This window comes from Pseudophryne corroboree, chromosome 2 (genome assembly GCF_028390025.1).
Source record: "Pseudophryne corroboree isolate aPseCor3 chromosome 2, aPseCor3.hap2, whole genome shotgun sequence".
NCBI classification, from domain to species: Eukaryota; Metazoa; Chordata; class Amphibia; order Anura; family Myobatrachidae; genus Pseudophryne; species Pseudophryne corroboree.
Genome location: NC_086445.1, coordinates 60,090,169 through 60,112,429, shown reverse-complemented (window position 1 = coordinate 60,112,429; position 22,261 = coordinate 60,090,169). Strand labels below are relative to the sequence as shown.

The 22,261-nt window shown below is 47.6% G+C and overlaps 1 protein-coding gene across 1 annotated transcript in view; it reads left to right on the top strand.

Annotated features, from left to right (window-relative positions):
- Window positions 1–22,261, top strand: part of DLG2 (discs large MAGUK scaffold protein 2) — a 1,975,700-nt gene that overhangs the window by 314,421 nt on the left and 1,639,018 nt on the right. The window contains exon 3 of the mRNA XM_063950647.1: window positions 20,057–20,202. Within this exon, the coding sequence (XP_063806717.1) occupies window positions 20,057–20,202 (146 nt within the window). The remainder of the gene's footprint in view (window positions 1–20,056; window positions 20,203–22,261) is intronic.

Genomic DNA, 22,261 nt, shown 5'->3' with positions numbered 1-22,261 from the left:
GCAGCTCCCTCCGGCCTTCCCCAGCGCCGTCACCTGCAGCTCTCTTCCGCCGGCCAACAGCAATGCACATAACTCTCCTCCCCTCCCCACTACCGCTGCACACCCTGTCTCACAGAGCCGCGACACATCAGACCGCAAGCCTCCGTCACTACCACGGCAGCTGCGCCTCCGTTACCTCCGTAACCTGCACCGTTCTGCTTGCGCCTGCCAGCCCTGTCGCCACTCCACCATCACCCAGCACAAATCCACCCCCCGCACCCACCACCATCAGTATAGAAGCCAGCAGTAGCGCACCCCCCCGCCCCCTTTCCCAGTTTGGGAGTAAAGCTGATATTGCTGGGGGGGGGGGGGGGGGGGTTTATAACTTGATGGCTGCTATTGTGCTGGAAGGGGTGGGCAAGTGGAATGACTTATAAAGGGGGGAAGATTACTCATCCACTATCACCCAGCACAATCCTTGAAACAACACCCTCCCCACCCACCCCCCACCCCCACCTCCTTCTCCACCACCACCATCATCAGCCACACAACATTATATCTGGCCTACATAGGAGCCAGCAGTAGCGCACCCCCCCCCCCCCCCCCCCTTCCCCACCTTGGGAGTAAGGCTGATATTGGTGGGGTGGGAAATAACTTGCTGGCTGCTATTGTGCTGGAAGGGGGGGGGGGGGGGGGTGGAATACTTTATAAAGGGGGGGAAGATTCCTGATATTGGGGGAGCGGCCTGCTTTTTATTATGGGGGGGCCCGGCCATCTATTAGTGTGTGCCTCTTGCAACGGTGGGGGTGCGCCAGGATACTGCTGCCATGCCAGACACTTATTTAAAACCAGCCGCTTGTGACAACACTGCCAACAGGACACTCTCCCCCACCCACACAGCTGCCAGTGACGGTCACGTGGACGTGCACAGGGTCACCACATTGTGCTGATGGGGCCTTCCCCTCTACCATACACTTTGTGCTGGGGTAGTGGGGAGCCCTGGAACTTTAACTGTGGACCCCCTGATTACATCACTGTGTGTCCGCAGCACACCTCCCAACCAACACATGGTGGGGGGGTTTGCACACCACTCTCTTACCCTTTTCTGTTCCGGCATGGTGGGGACGCTGGGTATACTACGCAAACACCATACATCACTACCCAACACTGTTCAATTAACCACACACACAACCACTTACCCCTCTACAATTACAAGGCAACACCTACAGTACCTTCCACACACTCCACAATCCTGCACACCACCACACTACACCTACTACACACCCACCTCCCTGTCTATACTGCCCATGCATTCTGTCAACCCATTAACACAACAATCTGCCCACAATGGACCCGTCCCACACACAACCAATAACATGCCAATTCATGTGTTCCCCACCACACTCCCTTAAATGTCCACACACACACACACACACACCACAATACCCTACACAAAGCTCCCAAAACATAACACATGCCACCTTCCAACTCATCCTATAACACACACATACACCTCCTACAACTACCACACCTCCTATAACCTCACCCAGCCCTCACCCCTACACCAATTTATACACTGACCACACCACACCACATCCTCACTCCACACTCACCTAACGGCCCTAAACACACCACATTTCATACACCTACCACAATCCATGTACCCCTTGCACAACAAACTACACTCCACACATTATCACGCTCAAGAAAAGCACATCACGTCAAAGTACACATTACACCAACTGAACAACAAGGACAGCTCCTTGGTGACACCCAACACTTTACTAAAAATGTAGTTTTCACACAAATTTTTCAAATGTAAACCATATCTTCACATACTTGCCTTGCACAACCATCTTTACTATACATTACATTTACACCAACAATCTAACCAGCCACCCCTATAAACACTGCTCACCCACTCACAAAACCCTACACCCCATTCACCATCACATTCCCTTTTGTCATACTACATCTACACACACAAACAAACCAAACATTCCACCACAACTTCACCATCTACTATTCTACACCTTCACTTTTCTGTCGAGTTTAGCGGGGCGTAGCCCCTTACGACGGTGTAAAGAGCGCCCGTAGGGCGCGATGAATCACCTAGTATAAATATATACAGCAGCTATATTAGGGAAAAACACTTATATAAGGTTATCCCTATATATATATATAGCGCTCTGGTGTGTGCTGGCAAACTCTCCCTCTGTCTCCCCAAAGGGCTAGTGGGGTCCTGTCCTCTGTCAGAGCATTCCCTGTGTGTGTGTGCTGTGTGTCGGTACGTTGTGTCGACATGTATGAGGAGGAAAATGGTGTGGAGGCGGAGCAATTGCCTGTGTTAGTGATGTCACCCCCTAGGGAGTCGACACCTGACTGGATGGTCTTATGGAAAGAATTACGTGATAGTGTCAGCACTTTACAAAAGACTGTTGACGACATGAGACAGCCGGCAAATCAGTTAATACCTGTACAGGCGTCTCAAACACCGCCAGGGGCTCTAAAGCGCCCGTTACCTCAGGTCGATACAGACACAGACACGGACACTGACTCCAGTGTCGACGGTGAGGAAACAAACTTATTTTCCAGTAGGGCCACACGTTACATGATCACGGCAATGAAGGAGGTTTTGAACATTTCTGATACTACAAGTACCACAAAAAAGGGTATTATGTGGGGTGTGAAAAAACTACCCGTAGTTTTTCCTGAATCAGATGAATTAAATGAGGTGTGTGATGAAGCGTGGGTTTCCCCCGATAAAAAACTGCTAATTTCTAAAAAATTATTGGCATTATACCCTTTCCCGCCAGAGGTTAGGGCACGTTGGGAAACACCCCCTAGGGTAGATAAGGCGCTCACACGCTTATCAAAACAAGTGGCGTTACCGTCTCCTGATACGGCCGCCCTCAAGGAACCAGCTGATAGGAAGCTGGAAAATATCCTAAAAAGTATATACACACATACTGGTATTATACTGCGACCAGCAATCGCCTCAGCCTGGATGTGCAGTGCTGGAGTGGCTTGGTCGGATTCCCTGACTGAAAATATTGATACCCTGGACAGGGACAATATATTATTGACTATAGAGCATTTAAAGGATGCATTTCTATATATGCGAGATGCACAGAGGGATATTTGCACTCTGGCATCAAGAGTAAGTGCGATGTCCATTTCTGCCAGAAGAGGATTATGGACGCGACAGTGGTCAGGGGATGCGGATTCCAAACGGCATATGGAAGTATTGCCGTATAAAGGGGAGGACTTATTTGGGGTCGGTCTATCGGACCTGGTGGCCACGGCAACGGCTGGGAAATCCACCTTTTTACCCCAAGTCACCTCGCAGCAGAAAAAGATACCGTCTTTTCATGCTCAGTCCTTTCGTCCCCATAAGGGCAAGCGGGCAAAAGGCCACTCATATCTGCCCCGGGGCAGAGGAAGGGGAAAAAGACTGCAGCAGACAGCCTCTTCCCACGAACAGAAGCCCTCCCCCGCTTCTGCCAAGTCCTCAGCATGACGCTGGGGCCTTACAAGCGGACTCAGACACGGTGGGGGCCCGTCTCAAAAATTTCAGCGCGCAGTGGGCTCACTCGCAAGTGGACCCCTGGATCCTGCAGGTAGTATCTCAGGGGTACAAATTGGAATTCGAGACGTCTCCCCCTCGCCGGTTCCTGAAGTCTGCTTTACCAACGTCTCCCCCCGACAGGGAGGCGGTATTGGAAGCCATTCACAAGCTGTATTCCCAGCAGGTGATAATCAAGGTACCCCTCCTACAACAGGGAAAGGGGTATTATTCCACGCTGTTTGTGGTACCGAAGCCGGACGGCTCGGTGAGACCCATTTTAAATCTGAAATCCTTGAACACTTACATAAAAAGGTTCAAGTTCAAGATGGAGTCACTCAGAGCAGTGATAGCGAACCTGGAAGAAGGGGACTATATGGTGTCTCTGGACATCAAGGATGCTTACCTCCATGTCCCAATTTGCCCTTCTCACCAAGGGTACCTCAGGTTTGTGGTACAGAACTGTCACTATCGGTTTCAGACGCTGCCGTTTGGATTGTCCACGGCACCCCGGGTCTTTACCAAGGTAATGGCCGAAATGATGATTCTTCTTCGAAGAAAAGGCGTCTTAATTATCCCTTACTTGGACGATCTCCTGATAAGGGCAAGGTCCAGAGAACAGTTAGAGGTCGGAGTAGCACTATCTCAAGTAGTACTACGACAGCACGGATGGATTCTAAATATTCCAAAATCGCAGCTGATTTCGACGACACAAGGGTGTCTCTCCTGTGGTGGTTACAGAGTGCTCATCTCCTAGAGGGCCGCAGATTCGGCATTCAGGATTGGGTCCTGGTGACCACGGATGCCAGCCTGAGAGGCTGGGGAGCAGTCACACAGGGAAGAAATTTCCAGGGCTTGTGGTCAAGCATGGAAACATCACTTCACATAAATATCCTGGAACTAAGGGCCATTTACAATGCCCTAAGTCAGGCAAGGCCTCTGCTTCAGGGTCAGCCGGTGTTGATCCAGTCGGACAACATCACGGCAGTCGCCCACGTAAACAGACAGGGCGGCACAAGAAGCAGGAGGGCAATGACGGAAGTGGCAAGGATTCTTCGCTGGGCGGAAAATCATGTGATAGCACTGTCAGCAGTGTTCATTCCGGGAGTGGACAACTGGGAAGCAGACTTGCTCAGCAGACACGATCTTCACCCGGGGGAGTGGGGACTTCACCCAGAAGTCTTCCACATGATTGTGAACCGTTGGGAAAAACCAAAGGTGGACATGATGGCGTCCCGCCTCAACAAAAAACTGAACAGATATTGCGCCAGGTCACGGGACCCTCAGGCAATAGCTGTGGACGCTCTGGTAACACCGTGGGTGTACCAGTCAGTGTATGTGTTCCCTCCTCTTCCTCTCATACCAAAAGTACTGAGAATCATAAGAAGGAGAGGAGTAAAGACTATACTCGTGGCTCCGGATTGGCCAAGAAGGACTTGGTACCCGGAAATTCAAGAGATGCTCACGGAAGACCCGTGGCCTCTACCTCTAAGAAAGGACCTGCTCCAGCAGGGACCATGTCTGTTCCAAGACTTACCGCGGCTGCGTTTGACGGCATGGCGGTTGAACGCCGGATCCTGAAGGAAAAAGGCATTCCGGATGAAGTCATCCCTACCCTGATCAAAGCCAGGAAGGATGTAACCGTACAACATTATCACCGTATTTGGCGTAAATATGTTGCGTGGTGCGAGGCCAGGAAGGCCCCTACAGAGGAATTTCAACTGGGCCGATTCCTGCATTTCCTGCAAACAGGACTGTCTATGGGCCTCAAATTAGGGTCCATTAAGGTTCAAATTTCGGCCCTGTCAATATTCTTCCAAAAAGAACTAGCTTCTGTTCCTGAAGTTCAGACGTTTGTCAAGGGAGTACTGCATATACAGCCTCCTTTTGTGCCTCCAGTGGCACCTTGGGATCTCAATGTAGTTTTGGGATTCCTAAAATCACATTGGTTTGAACCACTCACCACTGTGGACTTAAAATATCTCACATGGAAAGTGGTAATGCTGTTAGCCCTGGCTTCAGCCAGGCGTGTATCAGACTTGGCGGCTTTATCCTATAAAAGCCCTTACCTAATTTTTCATACGGACAGGGCAGAATTGAGGACTCGTCCTCAATTTCTCCCTAAGGTGGTTTCAGCATTTCACTTAAACCAGCCTATTGTGGTGCCTGCGGCTACTAGGGACTTGGAGGATTCCAAGTTGCTGGACGTAGTCAGGGCCCTGAAAATATATGTTTCCAGGACGGCTGGAGTCAGAAAATCTGACTCGCTGTTTATCCTGTATGCACCCAACAAGCTGGGTGCTCCTGCTTCTAAGCAGACGATTGCTCGTTGGATTTGTAGTACAATTCAGCTTGCACATTCTGTGGCAGGCCTGCCACAGCCAAAATCTGTAAAAGCCCATTCCACACGGAAAGTGGGCTCATCTTGGGCGGCTGCCCGAGGGGTCTCGGCGTTACAACTTTGCCGAGCAGCTACTTGGTCAGGGGCAAACACGTTTGCTAAATTCTACAAATTTGATACCCTGGCTGAGGAGTACCTGGAGTTCTCTCATTCGGTGCTGCAGAGTCATCCGCACTCTCCCGCCCGTTTGGGAGCTTTGGTATAATCCCCATGGTCCTTTCGGAGTCCCCAGCATCCACTAGGACGTTAGAGAAAATAAGAATTTACTTACCGATAATTCTATTTCTCATAGTCCGTAGTGGATGCTGGGCGCCCATGCCAAGTGCGGATTGTCTGCATTACTTGTACATAGTTATTGTTACAAAAATCGGGTTATTGTTGTTGTGAGCCATCTTTTCAGAGGCTCCTTCTGTTATCATGCTGTTAACTGGGTTCAGATCACAAGTTGTACGGTGTGATTGGTGTGGCTGGTATGAGTCTTACCCGGGATTCAAAATCCTTCCTTATTGTGTACGCTCGTCCGGGCACAGTATCCTAACTGAGGCTTGGAGGAGGGTCATAGGGGGAGGAGCCAGTGCACACCAGGTAGTCCTAAAGCTTTTTACTTTTGTGCCCAGTCTCCTGCGGAGCCGCTATTCCCCATGGTCCTTTCGGAGTCCCCAGCATCCACTACGGACTATGAGAAATAGAATTATCGGTAAGTAAATTCTTATTTTTCCTGTCAACTGAGCACTGCAGGGGATCCCTTGGGCCTATTACCAAGGGGGGCCTGGAGCTGCAACTCCACACGCCCCATTGTTAATCCGGCCCTGATTGCGGTACCAGAGTAACCCAGCTGGAGGGGCGGGGAGGTGTTAGCAGCCAGGTGCATGGATGTGAGCTCCGCAGCGGCCACTGTATGCAGAACAGCTGAGCCGCCGTGGAGACATGGAGTGCAGACAGCAAAATGCTGCTGCATGCACAGGTGTCTGTGTATGCGCTACCCCCCTCCCTATAATCCTGCCTCACCGCTTCCATCTCCCCAACCAGGGCAGGGAGTGTGTGCCGGGATCTCAATGGGACTTCTCAGTGAGCCGGAAACTAGCGAATCAGGATTCACAAATCATAGAGAATGGGGAAGGCAGCGGCGGCGGGCGCCCTCCACAGTGTGGCACTCTACACGGTTGCGTAGCCAGCGTAATGGTCGGGCCGGCCCTGCGTAGGGACAACGTGTTACATAACTTCTGTCCCTGAACGGATGTTTGTTGCTTAGCAGCGAATTGTAAGTAAAATTGCTAATAATCGTGTCGCAATTGCCCAAAACTATTCAAACCAATATCCCTATTATTGGTAAATAGACCCCGAGCGCCTACTCTATGGCCCCCCGGTGTTCTTTAGGTGTGCAGGGGCCAAGCTCAGGATTGCTTTCCATTCTGGAGCTTGGTAAACTTGGCAGCATCAAATTCCCCATAGAAACCTATAGGGGTTGCGGATGGAGTCGGGAATGGAGGGAAGATATCTGCTGCGGTCCCTCAGTAATACATTTGTGTGATACTAAATATTTGCGGTTACCCCCATTTCCAGGGAATAAGCCACAAACATTCAATGATAAATGGGTACCATGATAAACTAAGGAACCTGCTCTCTTCTTTAACAGAGAATACAGAATGAATGGGGTTATATACACCTATTGACTTGCTACAATATACTATGAGAAGGTTATGTAATATGTGCCAAGATTACAGAACCGGCAGGTTTTCTGCTAAATTTAAAGGGGGGAGATTCAAATGTTTGAAAAGTCGGTTGGGAGTCTGTTTTTTTCCTGTATATTAGATAGGAAAAAACAGACACCCAACTGACTTTTCAAACATTTGAATTCCCCCCATAGTGTCTAAATGTCTGTTAAAAATATATAACATTTTTAGGACTCGTAGGGTAAGGCGCATGCTCTCCAATGTTTAGTGCATTCTCCATCCCACCGATAGGGATTTGTCCCACCCACATCAGTCCTATTCCATGATAGATTGTATATTGGCCCTCATTCCGAGTTGATCACTCGCTAGCTGCTTTTATTAGCAATGCAAACGCTAGGCCGCCGCCCTCTGGGAGTGTATCTTAGCTTAGCAGAAGTGCGAACGAAAGGTTCGCAGAACTGCTCCAAAATATTTTCATGCAGTTTCTGAGTAGCTGCAGACCTACTCCTACCTTGCGATCACTTCAGACTATTTAGTTCCTGTTTTGACGTTACATACACGCCCTGCGTTCGGGCAGCCACTCCCCCGTTTTCCCCAGGCACGCCTGCATTTTCATCTGACACTCCCGGAAAACGGTCAGTTACCACCCAGAAACGCCTCATTCATGTCAGTTACTCACCGATCAGCAGAGCGACTGAAAAGAGTCGCTCGACCTTCTGTGAAACTGCATAGTTTTTTGTGAAAGTACGTCACGCGTGCGCACTGCGGGCCATACGCAGGCGCAGAAATGCCGATTTTTAGCCTGATCGCTGCGCTGCGAACAACGGCAGCTAGCGATCAACTCGGAATGACCCCCATTGTTAGGCCACAGACATCTCCATTTGGTGTGGGATACCTCTATAGGTGTGACAACTTACACCAGTCCTCCTGTACCTATCCCTTGGAGATGCAGTCAATTTACCTACAATCAAACTCCCGGCGGTCAAAATACCGACAACCATTGACCGACAGTCAAAATCCTGACAAGGCCAAACTACCGGCGTGGTCAAAATACTGACATTTAAAATACAGACAAGGTCATAATACCGACATTTAAAATGTCGGCATGACAAAAAGTCGACAAGAGTTTTTCATGATTTTTTCATTGAAACCGAATTGTTCATACTTTACCATCCCAGTGGATCTGTAGGGGGAATATAATAGTGTGCCGAGCGCAGCGAGCCATGCGAGGTGTGTATGTCGAAATAGGTCAACATGGACACCGTATAAGTGTACCGTCACTTATACGGTGTCCATGTTGACCTATGTCGACATACACACCAAAAAAACAAAGAAAACCTCTTGTCGACTTTTTGACCTGTTCACATTTTAAATGTCGGTATTTTGACCTTCTCTGTATTTTAAATGTCGGTATTTTGACCTTGACGGTACTTTGACCTTATCAGGATTAAGGGGGTTATTCCGACCTGTTCGCATGCTGCTGTTTTTCGCAGCGCAATGATCAGGTCACTACTGCGCATGCGTATGCACCGCAGGGCACAGGTGCGTCGTACGGGTACAAAGCGGATCGTTGCTGACCAATGGATTTAACGAAGAATCCATTCGCACAGCCGATCCCAAGGAGATTGACAGAAAGAGGGCGTTTATGGGTGTCAACTGACCGTTTTCTGGGAGTGTTTGGGAAAATGCAGGCGTGTCCAAGCGTTTGCAGGGCGGGTGTCTGACGTCAGTTCTGGGACCAGACAGGCTGAAGTGATCGCAGCGGCTGAGTAAGTTCTGGCCTACTCAGAAACTGCACAAAATGTTTTTGCAGAGCACAGCTGCACATGCGTTCGCACACTTGCAAAGCTAAAATACACTCCCATATAGGCGGCGACTATCTTATCGCAGCGCTGCAAAAAGTAGCTAGCGAGCGATGAACTCTGAATGATCCCCTTTGACCGTTGGTCAATTGTTGGGATTTTGACCGTCAGGATTTTGTTTGTAGGGATTTCATACTGATCCAATCCCTTGGGGTTACTGATCCCTATTGTAGATTCCCAACTTGAAGAGGCTAGTAATGGGTATACTGATTGTAATGTGACCCATGATGTATCCAAGCTGACTATCTGGGAACATAGATGTGGGAAATGCATTCAATTGGGTTCCTCTTTGGAAAAAAAAAACAGATAATGGTTGCCTCTCTGGTCCCTTTACTATTAATAAAGGTACTCGGCAAGCATGTCCGCTGTCACCCTTGACCTTTATCCATTGTATGGAGGCCCTGGCATGGTCTATAAGACTAAACCCTAACATTCCTGGCTATGTCCTACAGGACAAGGAATATAAACTGGCCCTTTTTGCTGATGATTTATATGAAGATAAGTTTACCCCCCTCTTGGCCAAAATATGTTCAGACTTGCAGACTTACAGAGCTGGATCTTTTTCATGGTTCAGGAAACTGGGTATTCTAAAAATGAATCCTCTCACTAAGATTTTGTATCTTCTGCAAATGTTATCGATCAAGATACCACCACGATGGTTTCTAGAAATTCAGACCCTTATTAGGGATTTTGTATGGGACGGGGGGAGACCTTGCTTGAAGCTAGACCTGACATGCAGGACGACACATAGAGGGGTTCTCCGACTTCCCAATATTCAGGGGTACTACCACGCATGTCTCCTCACTAGAATCCTGGAATGGTCTAGAGCTGATACACCAAACAATGGGTGATGATTGAAAGAAAGCATTGACTGTCCCTATCTCCATGGCTGCCCACCCTTTCCAGCTCTTCCCATCCTACCATTGGGCCCACGTTATCCTGTAAGAGGTCCCTTTGTAAGAATCCTTCCACCTCAACAAAGGCCTCCACGTATTTGTTGTTTTTATCAAACATTCACTTCCCCCCGGGGAGGACCTACGAGCTTTTTGATGTTGGATAGATGTGGGCTTCTATCGAGTCAGACAGCTGATGAGTGGGGGCACAATTGCGTTCTTTGCCACCATATAGGATGCCTGGAATTTATCTCAGGGGGAATATTGTCGATACCTACAGGTTCGCCATTTCATTTCCTCCACCCTCTTGGTCCCACTGGTGCCCTTTAAATTCATGTGTGCCAGCTCCTATGTGCCTACTCAAACTATTTCCTTGATATACAACCACCTTTTGGAGGATGAAAGTGTCTTTCTGCCACACTTAACCATGGGACCTGGAGTTGGGTGAGGAAGTGGGGGAGGCCAACTGGGTTAAAATATTTCATTTGACACATGTTTGCCAGTACAAGTTAATATCCCATTGGTATAACTGTCCAGATACTCTCCCAGAGATGGGGAATGGTTTGTCCAAAACATGCTTAAACCTTCTACTATTATTATAGGGGAATCGGTTCCTTCAGGTCCATGGTTCTGGTTTTTTCACCTGTCCTCCACACCTATCACGAAATATATAAAATACTTGTTGTGCCATTTGAATAACGCTACTAAGTTCGTTATCCTGGTAAGGTGATGCTCCTCCCCTCCTCCAACGGTTAAGGACTGGTTTAGTAAAATTGATTTCTATATGGAATTGGAAGATATACTGTCTTCTGTGGACGGTAATTAAGCAGCCTTTAGGGATACATGGTACTGATAGATGGTCTTCACGGACTTAAACACCTTTAAGGACCTTATTGCATCTAACTCCCCCTAAACCTCCTTATAGTCTGTTGGGACCTTCTGGGGCCTTGGCCCTTTGGGTTTGATGCATATTTTGCCTTCTTAACTTTGGCTAGCCTTTAGAATTGATTGCACTGAGCCCCTCTTGTTTCTGTAGGATCCAGAGTTGTTCTTTCTCCCCACGACCCTCTTCTTTCTGTACGTCTCTTTTCACGTTTTCTCTTTTTCCCCTACCCTACCTAGAGGGGGTCATTCAGACCTGATCGCACGCTAGGTTTTTTCTCTGCGCTGCGATCAGTTGTGAACTGCGCATGCGTATGCACCGTTATGCGCAGGCGCGTCGTACGGGTGCAAAGCGGATCATTGCTGAGTGATGGATTTAACGAAGAATCCATTCGCACAGCAGATCGCAAGGAGATTGACAGGAAGAGGGCGTTTGTGGGTGTCAACTGACCGTTTTCTGGGAGTGGTTGGAAAAACGCAGGTGTGTCCAAGCGTTTGCAGGGCGGGTGTCTGGCGTCAATTCCGGGGCCAGAACAGGCTGAAGTGATCGCAGCGGCTGAGTAAGTCCAGAGCTACTCAGAAACTGCACAAAACTTTTTTGTACCGCTCGGCTGCACATGCGATCGCACGCTTGCAAAGCTAAAATACACTCCCCTATAAGCGGCGACTATCTGATCACAGCGCTGCAACAAATAGCTAGCGAGCGATCAGATCTGAATGACCCCACTAGTTGTTTACCTTCTTTTTACTTTCTCCAGTATTTTGAGGATTTATTGATATTGTTGTGTTCTGATTTACATTGTGATTGTCCTGTATGTCTTTTCTATTTTTGCATTATGTTATTTCTTTAATCCTTATTGGTATGTAGAGCATGAGATTTGCATCTCTAAACATTTTGTTTTATTTACCCGATTACTGTCAAAATAATTTGCAGTAAAAATATATAGGGATTTTAGATTATAACCATTTAATGAGTCACAGTTTTTACTTATTTTACTACTGTCAGTGATTTTTACATATAAATTGTTATAATCTCTCCATGTAGGTATATTCAATACAGTTTCTGAAAGTCATTATTCTGTATGTTATCGTTATTATTTTGCTAAAGGGTAGATAACTTGCAACAGGTGACAAGCTAAAATTCAATTATAAAACACGCACACGCCAACTCATATCACAATTAATTCCTTCCAGTACAATACTGTCATTTTATACAATTTATTACAGCACCTAGATTTTATTTATTTACAAAACAGAATAGTGTCTGTCAGTTAAAGTCGCATTTGTCATATAAAATGCAATTAAATACACGTATCTCCACATCCGCTGCTTACCCCTTTACAAATCTTCTTACAGTACCTGCAGTTATCCGATTGGAAATGACAAATAAGTAATAGTGGCCCTCATTCCGAGTTGATCGCTCGCTATTTTTCATCGCATCGCAGTGAAATTTCGCTTAGTGCGCATGCGCAATAGTCGCACTGCGACTGCGCCAAGTAACTTTGCTATGAAGATAGGATTTTTACTCACGGCATTTTCTTCGCTCCGGCGATCGTAGTGTGATTGACAGGAAATGGGTGTTACTGGGCGGAAACACGGCGTTTTAGGGGCGTGTGGATGAAAACGCTACCATTTCCGGAAAAAACGCAGGAGTGGCCGGAGAAACGGGGGAGTGTCTGAGCGAACGCTGGGTGTGTTTCTGACGTCAATCCAGGAACGACAAGCACTGAACTGATCGCACAGGCAGAGTAAGTGTGGAGCTACTCTAAAACTGCTAAGTAGTTTGTGATCGCAATAATGCGAATACATCGGTCGCAATTTTAGGATGCTAAGATACACTCCCAGTAGGCGTAGGCTTAGCGTGTGTAACTCTGCTAAATTCGCCTTGCGACCGATCAACTCGGAATGAGGGCCAGTATTCATTCTAGCACCCTGTAACTTTCAAAATCCGTGCAGTTCCTCTTTCCTGCCTGGGGTGTCGCTCTCTGCTTTGGTGCTTCTCAGCACACTCTGAACTGTTACTCAGTGCTGTGATACAGACCTGTGTGTGCTGAGAAGCACCAGTGCAGAGAGCGACACCCCAAGCAGGAAAGAGGAACTGCACAGGATTTGAAAGGTGCAGGGTGCTAGAATGAACACTAAGTAATACGAATAGACGTATGCACCATCATATATATTGCCCAGATGTCAATTAGTGAAACACTAGGGAGGTCAGTATGCAAACAGGCAATTAGAACCAGCTAGATAGCGCTCTTCACCATCATTGTGTAATTTTACTCCAGCCCTTAAGTGTCTGCAAGAGATACTCCTTAATTAATAATAATAATAATAATAATAATAATAATTTTATTTATATAGCGCTCCTTCTCCAGCAGGACTCAATTACTGTATATTGCCCCTCCAATGTACTTTATGTGTGTAACACTTATGTGAACATACTTTTATTTATGTAGTTTATGATATGCAGAAATCTTGCCACGGGTGCATTGTGGTATGCATTTGCAGCACAGTATATAAATCATAGTAAAATAAAGAGGTACACATTCAGAATGTCAACATTGGCAGGCTGACCTGACATAATGTTGATATTGTGAATTTCGATAGACAATTTTTTGTATGATTTTAGGGTTAGGGATAGGCTGCACTTAGGGTTAGGCCATGGTTATGGTTAGGCTGCACTTTGGGTTAGGCCATGGTTAGGGTTAGTCTGCACTTAGGGTTCGGCCATGGTTAGGGTTAGGGATAGGCTGCACTTAGGGTTAGGCTATGGTTATGGTTAGGCTGCACTTTGGGTTAGGCCATGGTTAGAGTTAGGCTGCACTTAGGGTTCGGCCATGGTTAGGGCTACGGGTTAGGCTACACTTAGGGTTAGGCCATGGTTAGGGATAGGCTGCACTTTGGGTTAGGACTTGGTTAAGGTTAGGCTGAACTTATGGTTAGGCCATGGTTAAGGTTATGGACAGGCTACACTTTGGCTTAGGCCATGGTTAGGGATAGGCTGCACTTTGGGTTAGGCCATGGTTACGAATAGGCTGCACTTTTGGTTAGGCCATGGTAAGGGTTAGGCTGCACTTTGGGTTAGGTCATGGTTAGTGTTAGGCTGCACTCATGGAAAGGCCATGGTTAGGGTTAGGGATAGGCTGCACCTTTGATTAAGCAATGGTTAGGGTTATGCTGCACTTATGGTTAGGCCATTGTTTGGGATAGACTGCACATAGGGTTATGCCATGGTTAGGGATAGGCTGCACTAATGGCTAGGCCATGGTTAGGGATAGGTTGCACTTATGGTTAGGCCATGGATAGGGTTAGGGATAGGCTGCACTTATGGTTAGGCCATGGTTAGGGTTAGGGCTAGGCTACACTTATGGTTATGTTATGGTTAGGGCTAGGCTACACTTATGGTTAGGCCATGGTTAGGGTTAGGCTGCACATAGGGTTAGGCTGCTGTTAGGCTGAATATCACACCAGCTATTGCCATCCTTTTTCCATTCTGTGAAGGAGTAAATGTGATGTGTATAGAATGAGCGGGATGAGAGGGAGCACTGGGTGTACACTATTTCTGGAAGTTATGGTGACTTGGAAGCTAACACATCTTTGCATTGCCCTGTCTCTTAATATTCCATCCATGCACTACTTCGGGCGTGTAGTCTATCTGCTTTATTTCTCATCTCTATGGTTAATGAAAATCAGTTACAGGTCATTAAATTTAATTTCTAATTAATTAAATCTGATACAGTGCTTCAAGTGAGGTCTGCAATGGCCCTGACTGATGTTATTTTAACTAAGCCACTCCAATGCATTCATTCAATCAATCATATTAATATCAATTATGTGTCATTTGTAGAAGGACAATACTGACTCAATCCCCATGTGACATCTATATATTCTGTTATATCCAAGTTACATTTTCAGTGCTTCCAAATCCCTGCATTCATTGGACTAATGGTTACCTTACCACAAATCCAAATTCTCCTCACCAGGGTCGTCTTAACAGCATTGTAGACCCTGGGCAAAGCAGTGTACCCATCCACCTAATCACCCATTTACGTTAATAAATGAGAATAAAAATCCTAAATTACCCCTCTTGCAATCCCGCACCGTTTCTCCACATGCTTCCATACAGTGAATGGCTGTCAGTCTTTGATTGGTGGATAGCTCCAGCCATCCACCAATCAGCATGCTGACAGCAAATCACTGGGAGGCTGGTAGAGAATGTTGCCTGGCTGCCTCCCAAGAAGCTCCGGTGGCACCAGCCTGAGGTGGAGCCGATGCCTCCTGGCCCAGCCTGCCCCTGCTCGAAGGCCCCCAGAATCGTGGGGTCCTGGACAGTTGCCCATTGTGCCTATACGTTAAGATGACCCTGCTCCTCACACATGAATATAATAACATGAAGCTTTGTGTTGTTACTGCATATAAACAGCATCGCATTCTGCACCTTACCCCTGACAGGACTTGGGGTCCGATTCAGAGATGTACACAATCCTGATTTTTTTATTTAATTTTTGCAGTTGAGCGATTATCGGCTGACTGTGCATGCGTCCAATTCGCGCTGCGCATTTGCCTCGGTTGTCTTGCGATTGTGGTCGCAGTGAGAATTTATTCTCAAAGTGATTATGAGCCTTAGAACTCACTCCAGAGTGCTCTAAAAAGGGATACTTTACTGCTAGCATCCCTGTATTTGCAATACCAATCTTTAGTATTGGGTTGAAAACGGGAATAATCTATAATGCTTTTGATTTATCAGTTGCTTTGATTCACGAGACTAGAATTATTCACATTAATCAAATCATTAATCAGATCAACATCTGACAGCAACAGCTGAGTCAGTCTCAAGGTTAGTGAACGGTACGCTGAATTTACTGTATGTATACCAGTAGTATTGGCAGCCCTCCGAACCAGTTCTGTTAGTGTAGGACGCTTTATTGCCAGCTCTCCGAACCAGTTCTGTTAGTGTAGGACGCTTTATTGCCAGCCCTCCGAACCAGTTCTGTTAGTGTAGGACGCTTTATTGCCAGCCCTCCGAACCAGTTCTGTTAGTGTAGGACGCTTTATTGCCAGTCCTCCGAACCAGTTCTGTTAGTGTAGGACGCTTTATTGCCAGCCCTCCGAACCAGTTCTGTTAGTGTAGGACGCTTTATTGCCAGCCTTCCAAACCAGTTCTGTTAGTGTAGGACGCTTTATTGACAGCCCTCCGAACCAGTTCTGTTAGTGTAGGACGCTTTATTGACAGCCCTCCGAACCAGTTCTGTTAGTGTAGGATGCTTTATTGCCAGCCCTCCGAACCAGTTCTGTTAGTGCAGGACGCTTTATTGCCAGCCCTCCGAACCAGTTCTGTTAGTGCAGGATTCTTTATTGCCAGCCCTCCGAACCAGTTCTGTTAGTGTAGAACGCTTTATTGCCAGCCCTCCGAACCAGTTCTGTTAGTGTAGGACGCTTTATTGCCAGCCCTCTGAACCAGTTCTGTTAGTGTAGGACGCTTTATTGCCAGCCCTCCGAACCAGTTCTGTGTAGGACGCTTGTGTTCTAAGGGACCCTATCAGATGCTTGTTGTGGAGATGTATACTTAATGGACGTGGTATCCTTATATTTGTGACCACCATCCATACCTCCCAACTTTTGAAAAGTCCACAGCGGGACATTGGCGCACATGTCCGAAAAGGGGCGTTGAATATACAAAAGGGGGGGTGGCCTCAAGGTAGAGCTGTGATAGTGAGTCAGGCCCCCTTTTACCATCACTGAGGGGGCGTGCTATTCACCGCTGCTCTGCTAAGCAGGAGCCTACCAACTGCACCCCCCCAACCCCCACCGCGGGACCCTGCGGCCCGTGGGTGGGACAGCGGGAGAGTCACAAATAAAGGGACTGTCCGGAAAAAATCGGGACAGTTGGGAGGTATGCACCATCTGTAATAAGTCACTGTACTCACGCATACCCGCCAACATTTTACACATAAAAACGGTACAAATTAGAAAAGAGGGCGTGGCCACGCCCCCTTTTCTATACTTTCAATGGAAGTTTGGAGAATCAAAAATCGGTATAAAGCCCTTTTTGGCAGGTACAGACCGTAGAAAAAAGGTACAGTTGGAGGGTATGCTCACGGTTCCTGTGGTATAAGAGAAGGACGGGCCGGCGGTCAGGGTCCATATGGGCCCCCTCCTCTCTGGCTGCGCAATAGGCTCTGGCTTTGAGTCTACTGCGCATGTCAAGTCTCCGGGAACATGGAGCCCATGCCACATTCCCAGTGGCTTCTCTTTTGCACATGCGCAAATCAGCGGGAAAATGGCCGCTGCTCCATTTTCCCAGTGATTTCTGTTGCTCTGGGCTCTGCAGAGTTGGCCGACCAAGGACTCTGGAGAGGTATTTATAATTATGGGTGTAGGGTGTGCGGTATGGACCCCTGGATCTACACCACACACACTGCACCCATTACTGATAAGCCAATGCTACGGGCAGAGAAGGATGTACCACAAGACAACCAAAGCGGCTGCTTAAGGCCCTGTTGGTCTCATGGGCCGACAAGGGTGTATAAAGGGCAATTCTGGCGGACCACGACCTTCATTGAAATTTTCTGAGAGCTGGGCTGGCTGAATACTCCTGGCCGGCTTTCAGTGATTAGACATCTGTTGGGTGCCGGCTCCAGCGCATGCCTGTGTCTCCATACCTGCAGTACTGCGCATGTGACCAGTCATGACACACGTGTGTATGACGTTAGATGCTTGGAGAGAAGAGCCAGGATGTGCACAGAAAAAAACATGAGGTCTTCCATTGTACTTTATTGAAGGATTTTTACATTTTATATAACCTCCACCTAGCTCAAATTCCAGTCAGGCGACAGTGTGTGTGCGAGTGTGTGTTGGGACAGTGTCATTTTAAGTACAGTGTCTAACATCTACCTGTGATATATCAATATGCTATAATACTCTTATACGTACTACTGTGTATGGGAGATGCCTGCTACAATCAGTGGGGCACTGATATATAATGAATACCAGTGGCAAACGCAGGATTTCTAGAGAGGGGTTTCCAAATGCAATCCACTATCTCCCACTCTGCGGAACATGGAATACACTTATTATTTAACACTATATATGGTCTATAGTATAGGCTGTATGAAACATATTTAATATAAATAAGATAACGTAAGTGGTCAGGAAAAGGTTAAACATACCATAATGAATAAATACACAAACATAATAGAACCAGTACTGCACTTTCTAAGCACACATTCTCCCACCTCATGGTAAGGCTCCTGTCTCTTCTTCATGTTAGCTACTCTCTGGTCCAGTGCACTGATTGAGGCCTCAGAAGCAGAAGAAGCTTCTACCCAGGACATGTGCAGCAGCAGCTTAAACTGCATGATGTGGCGGCAGCTCTAGTAATTGTATTATATACCATTGCAATTGTCATAATTTGACCCACTTGCCAAGAGGAGGGGGGTTTCCAGGCAACCGGAACCCCCCCTGCGTTTGCCTATGTATACAGTCACACTGACTGAGCGGTATAATAATGGGTATTATATGGGATGGGGGACCTAATAGGCTGCTACAATCATATATACCTCAGTCAACACTAATGTAATTGGGTGTAATAATAAGTATTATAAGGCATGGGTGCCTGTATTATATATCAGTGCCCCCCCCCCCCCCCCCCCCCCACACACACACACACACTGATTGTAGCACGTTGCCCATCACCTATTAGCAGGTCCCCCATCCCTTATAATATCCATTATTGCCCCCCTCAGTCAGTGACTGTATTTACCATATATCAGTGACTTTAGTGTGACTCCATTATACGAGGTTTGACAATTAAGTTAGTGAACTCACCACCGTGCAGTAGCGGATTTACTAGTAGGCATCCAAAGCAGGTGCAAAGGCCTGGCGGGTCCCAGGGGGCTCGCCAACAGATCATGGAGTCGGGAGGGCATTTCTGATTTCCAATGAAAATTTCAGAGTGCTGGGCTGGCTGAATACTCCCGGCAAGCTGTCAGTGACTAGCTAGCTGCCAGGTGTGATTTTAAGGGCAGCATGGACCGTGTTATGACTATACTGCCACACAGCACTCAGGTCGTGGGTTCAATTCCCGCCATGGCCCTAACTGTGTGGAGTTTGTATATTCTCCCTGTACTTGCATGAGTTTCCTCCGGGTACTCCGGTTTCCTCACAAAATTGGCTCCCAACAACCCTAGGGTGAATGTGTACATGTGGTAGGGAATACCACTGGGGAAGGGGCTGATGTGAATGGTAAAATATTCTCTGTAAAGCGCTATATGAATAACTGGTAATAAATAATAATCAATACACTAGTACAACAACCAACCGCCTGCTATAATCAGCTGGGGGCAGATTGGGGGGGGGCATAATAAGCAGGGATCTGTCTGCTATAATTGGTGTGGGGAGGGGGGGAACACTGAAGATTATTTGAGGAAGGGGGGCCCCAAATCGGTGCCTTGCTTAGGACCCCATGAGGTCTAAATCTGCCTCTGGCTACGGGACATTCACAATTAGCGAAACATTCTCTAGATACCGCAACATGCGGACCTGCAGGTGACTCAGAATCAGGCATCTGACCATTTATTGACAAATCTAATCAGTCTATCCTAATTAGAAGCGGTCCCTAACCCAGACCCCTCAATACCCAGTATACAGTAGGTAAGAGAAGACACTGCACAGATAGATTCAATCCATCCAATTTCACTCATTACAGCCTCCATAAGCAGGCAGCTCGTTTATGCAGCACATACAGTACAGTATATAAAAGTGGAGACAGGAGCTAATAATATCTTACATCTCTCTCCTGGCAGATATACAAGAGTTTTATGAAGTCACGTTGCTCAGCTCCCACATCAGCTGCGAAGAGAAGATCTCTGAATTGAACCATGTGGCAGAATTATGGGAGAAAAATAATTCTTCTTCCTGCGGCCCGGAGAGCTTGCAGAAGTCTTCGGAGGTACTGTACAAATGCAATTACCATATAACTTGTGTTTACATTAACAATGTACTGACGAAAGGTCTGACCGGTGCTAGACACCCACAGCAAATGTAACAGAATGTTGATATTGTATCAGACAGAAGAACCACAGCATGGAATTCTCACCCACGTTGTTAGTTTAGTCTATTACCGCAGCTGCTTTTCAGATTCAGATGAGCACGTGGGTACGTGGGTATTGTTTCGTGGTCTGAGTTCCGCTAGTCAGCTCCTACTTCACTTTCTTATTACATGCAGCCAACTTTGGTCAAAAACTTTGTATAGATGCAGGGGCGGATCCAGAAGAAAATGAAAGGTGGGGCACCATGACAGGGGAACGGTAATAGTTATATTTACATGCACCTAAGGCACTCGTGCTCCGAGATAAGGGGTGTGGCATCACAGGGGGCGTGGCCTCACAGAATATGCCACCAGGTAATGATTGGCTGTAGGAGTGCATCCTGGTTTATTGCCAATGTTTCACCCTGATGAAAAGGCTGATTGGGCCTTGAAATGTTAGTCACCTGTTCCATTAGTTATGGGAGCCTGGAAGGCACCCCAGCACAATATAAGTATTATAGTTTTTAGTTGGTGGTGGCAGGTGCAGCATACCTTGTTTGGGCACTGCACTGAGACTCAGACTGCAGGACATGAACTGCCCATCTTTGATTAGCAGAAGCAGCCAGCTGGATCTCCAACAAGCATAAGACATCTGCAGGACAGCCCTGTCACGATCACACGGGCCACCTTCTCAAAGCCGAGGCTGAGATTGACTGCACCTAGTATGGTGGTAAAGGAAGTGGAGGAGGAAGCGCTGGGAAACTGTGCTGTGCAGTGAGGGCTAATGAAGCCTTCTGCGCCGTCATAAGTAACAGTCTTACTCGATGCTGGTATTTGAACCCCGCACCTGGGCTGGCCAGCTGGCAGTGGGGGATGTAGGTTGTGGTGTGCAGCTCCAGCCTCCCCATTGGATACCACGCGGACTTGCTGTTAGAGCCGCGGCGAGTCCTAGTGCCTGCCGGCTCTTTTATCAAATCTGACTGATGGAAATAGCAGTAGTGCTGCTGCTATTCTCCTTTTGAAAAATAAGAAGTCAGAAACGACAGGGGGGGCATGGGCCCGAGTGCCTCCCTCCCCCCCCCCCCCCCCCCCCGCCACCCCCCGGATCCGCCTATGTATAGGTCTCCAGGAAACAGGAAACAAGGATATCTTGGTGAAACAAACCATAAATGCAAAAATTTCCTTATTCTAAAAAACAAATTACAGCCAGCGAGGAGGCGGGCAGGGGAGCTGGCAGGTGGGCGGGCTGGCTGACTGTACACACCCCTGACAACGAGCATTACCCCTGGCAACTAGCATTACACACCCCTGGCAACTAGCATTACCCCTGACAACTAGCATTACACACCCCTGGCAACTAGCATTACCCCTGACAACTAGCATTACACACCCCCTGGCAACTAGCATTACACACCCTTGGCAACTAGCATTACACACCCCCTGGCAACTAGCATTACACACCCCTGGCAACGAGCATTACAAACCCCTGGCAACGAGCATTACCCGCGACCCCATAGTGCGCATGTGCGACCATTCACCATACAAGGTGATTGACCATGGCAGCCATCAGGGGGGCGTCACAGGCTTGATCACCCACTAGCAAAAACATAAATCGGCACCTCTGGCCACACCGCGCACCCTGCAGCCATTTCTCCAATACTTACCTCTCTGGAGTCCCGCATCTTCAGTGGCAGCAACCCACAAATCACCAGGAAAATGGCGCGATGGCCATTTCCCCAGCGTTTTGCTCATGCACAGTTGAAAATTTTCCTGGAAAATGGCAGCCATGCCGTTTCCCTGGAGATCTGTGATTGCGCAGTAGACTGGCACAGAGTGTACGAGTGCTCACTGATGCGCTACTGGCTAAAGAGAAGAGGGTCTGGATGGAGATTGTACACGGGCCTCCTTCTCTGTGGTCTGTTCATGAAGCAGTGAAAAGTGTGGAGAAGTGAGCCAGTGGAGAAGTTTCCCATGGCAACCA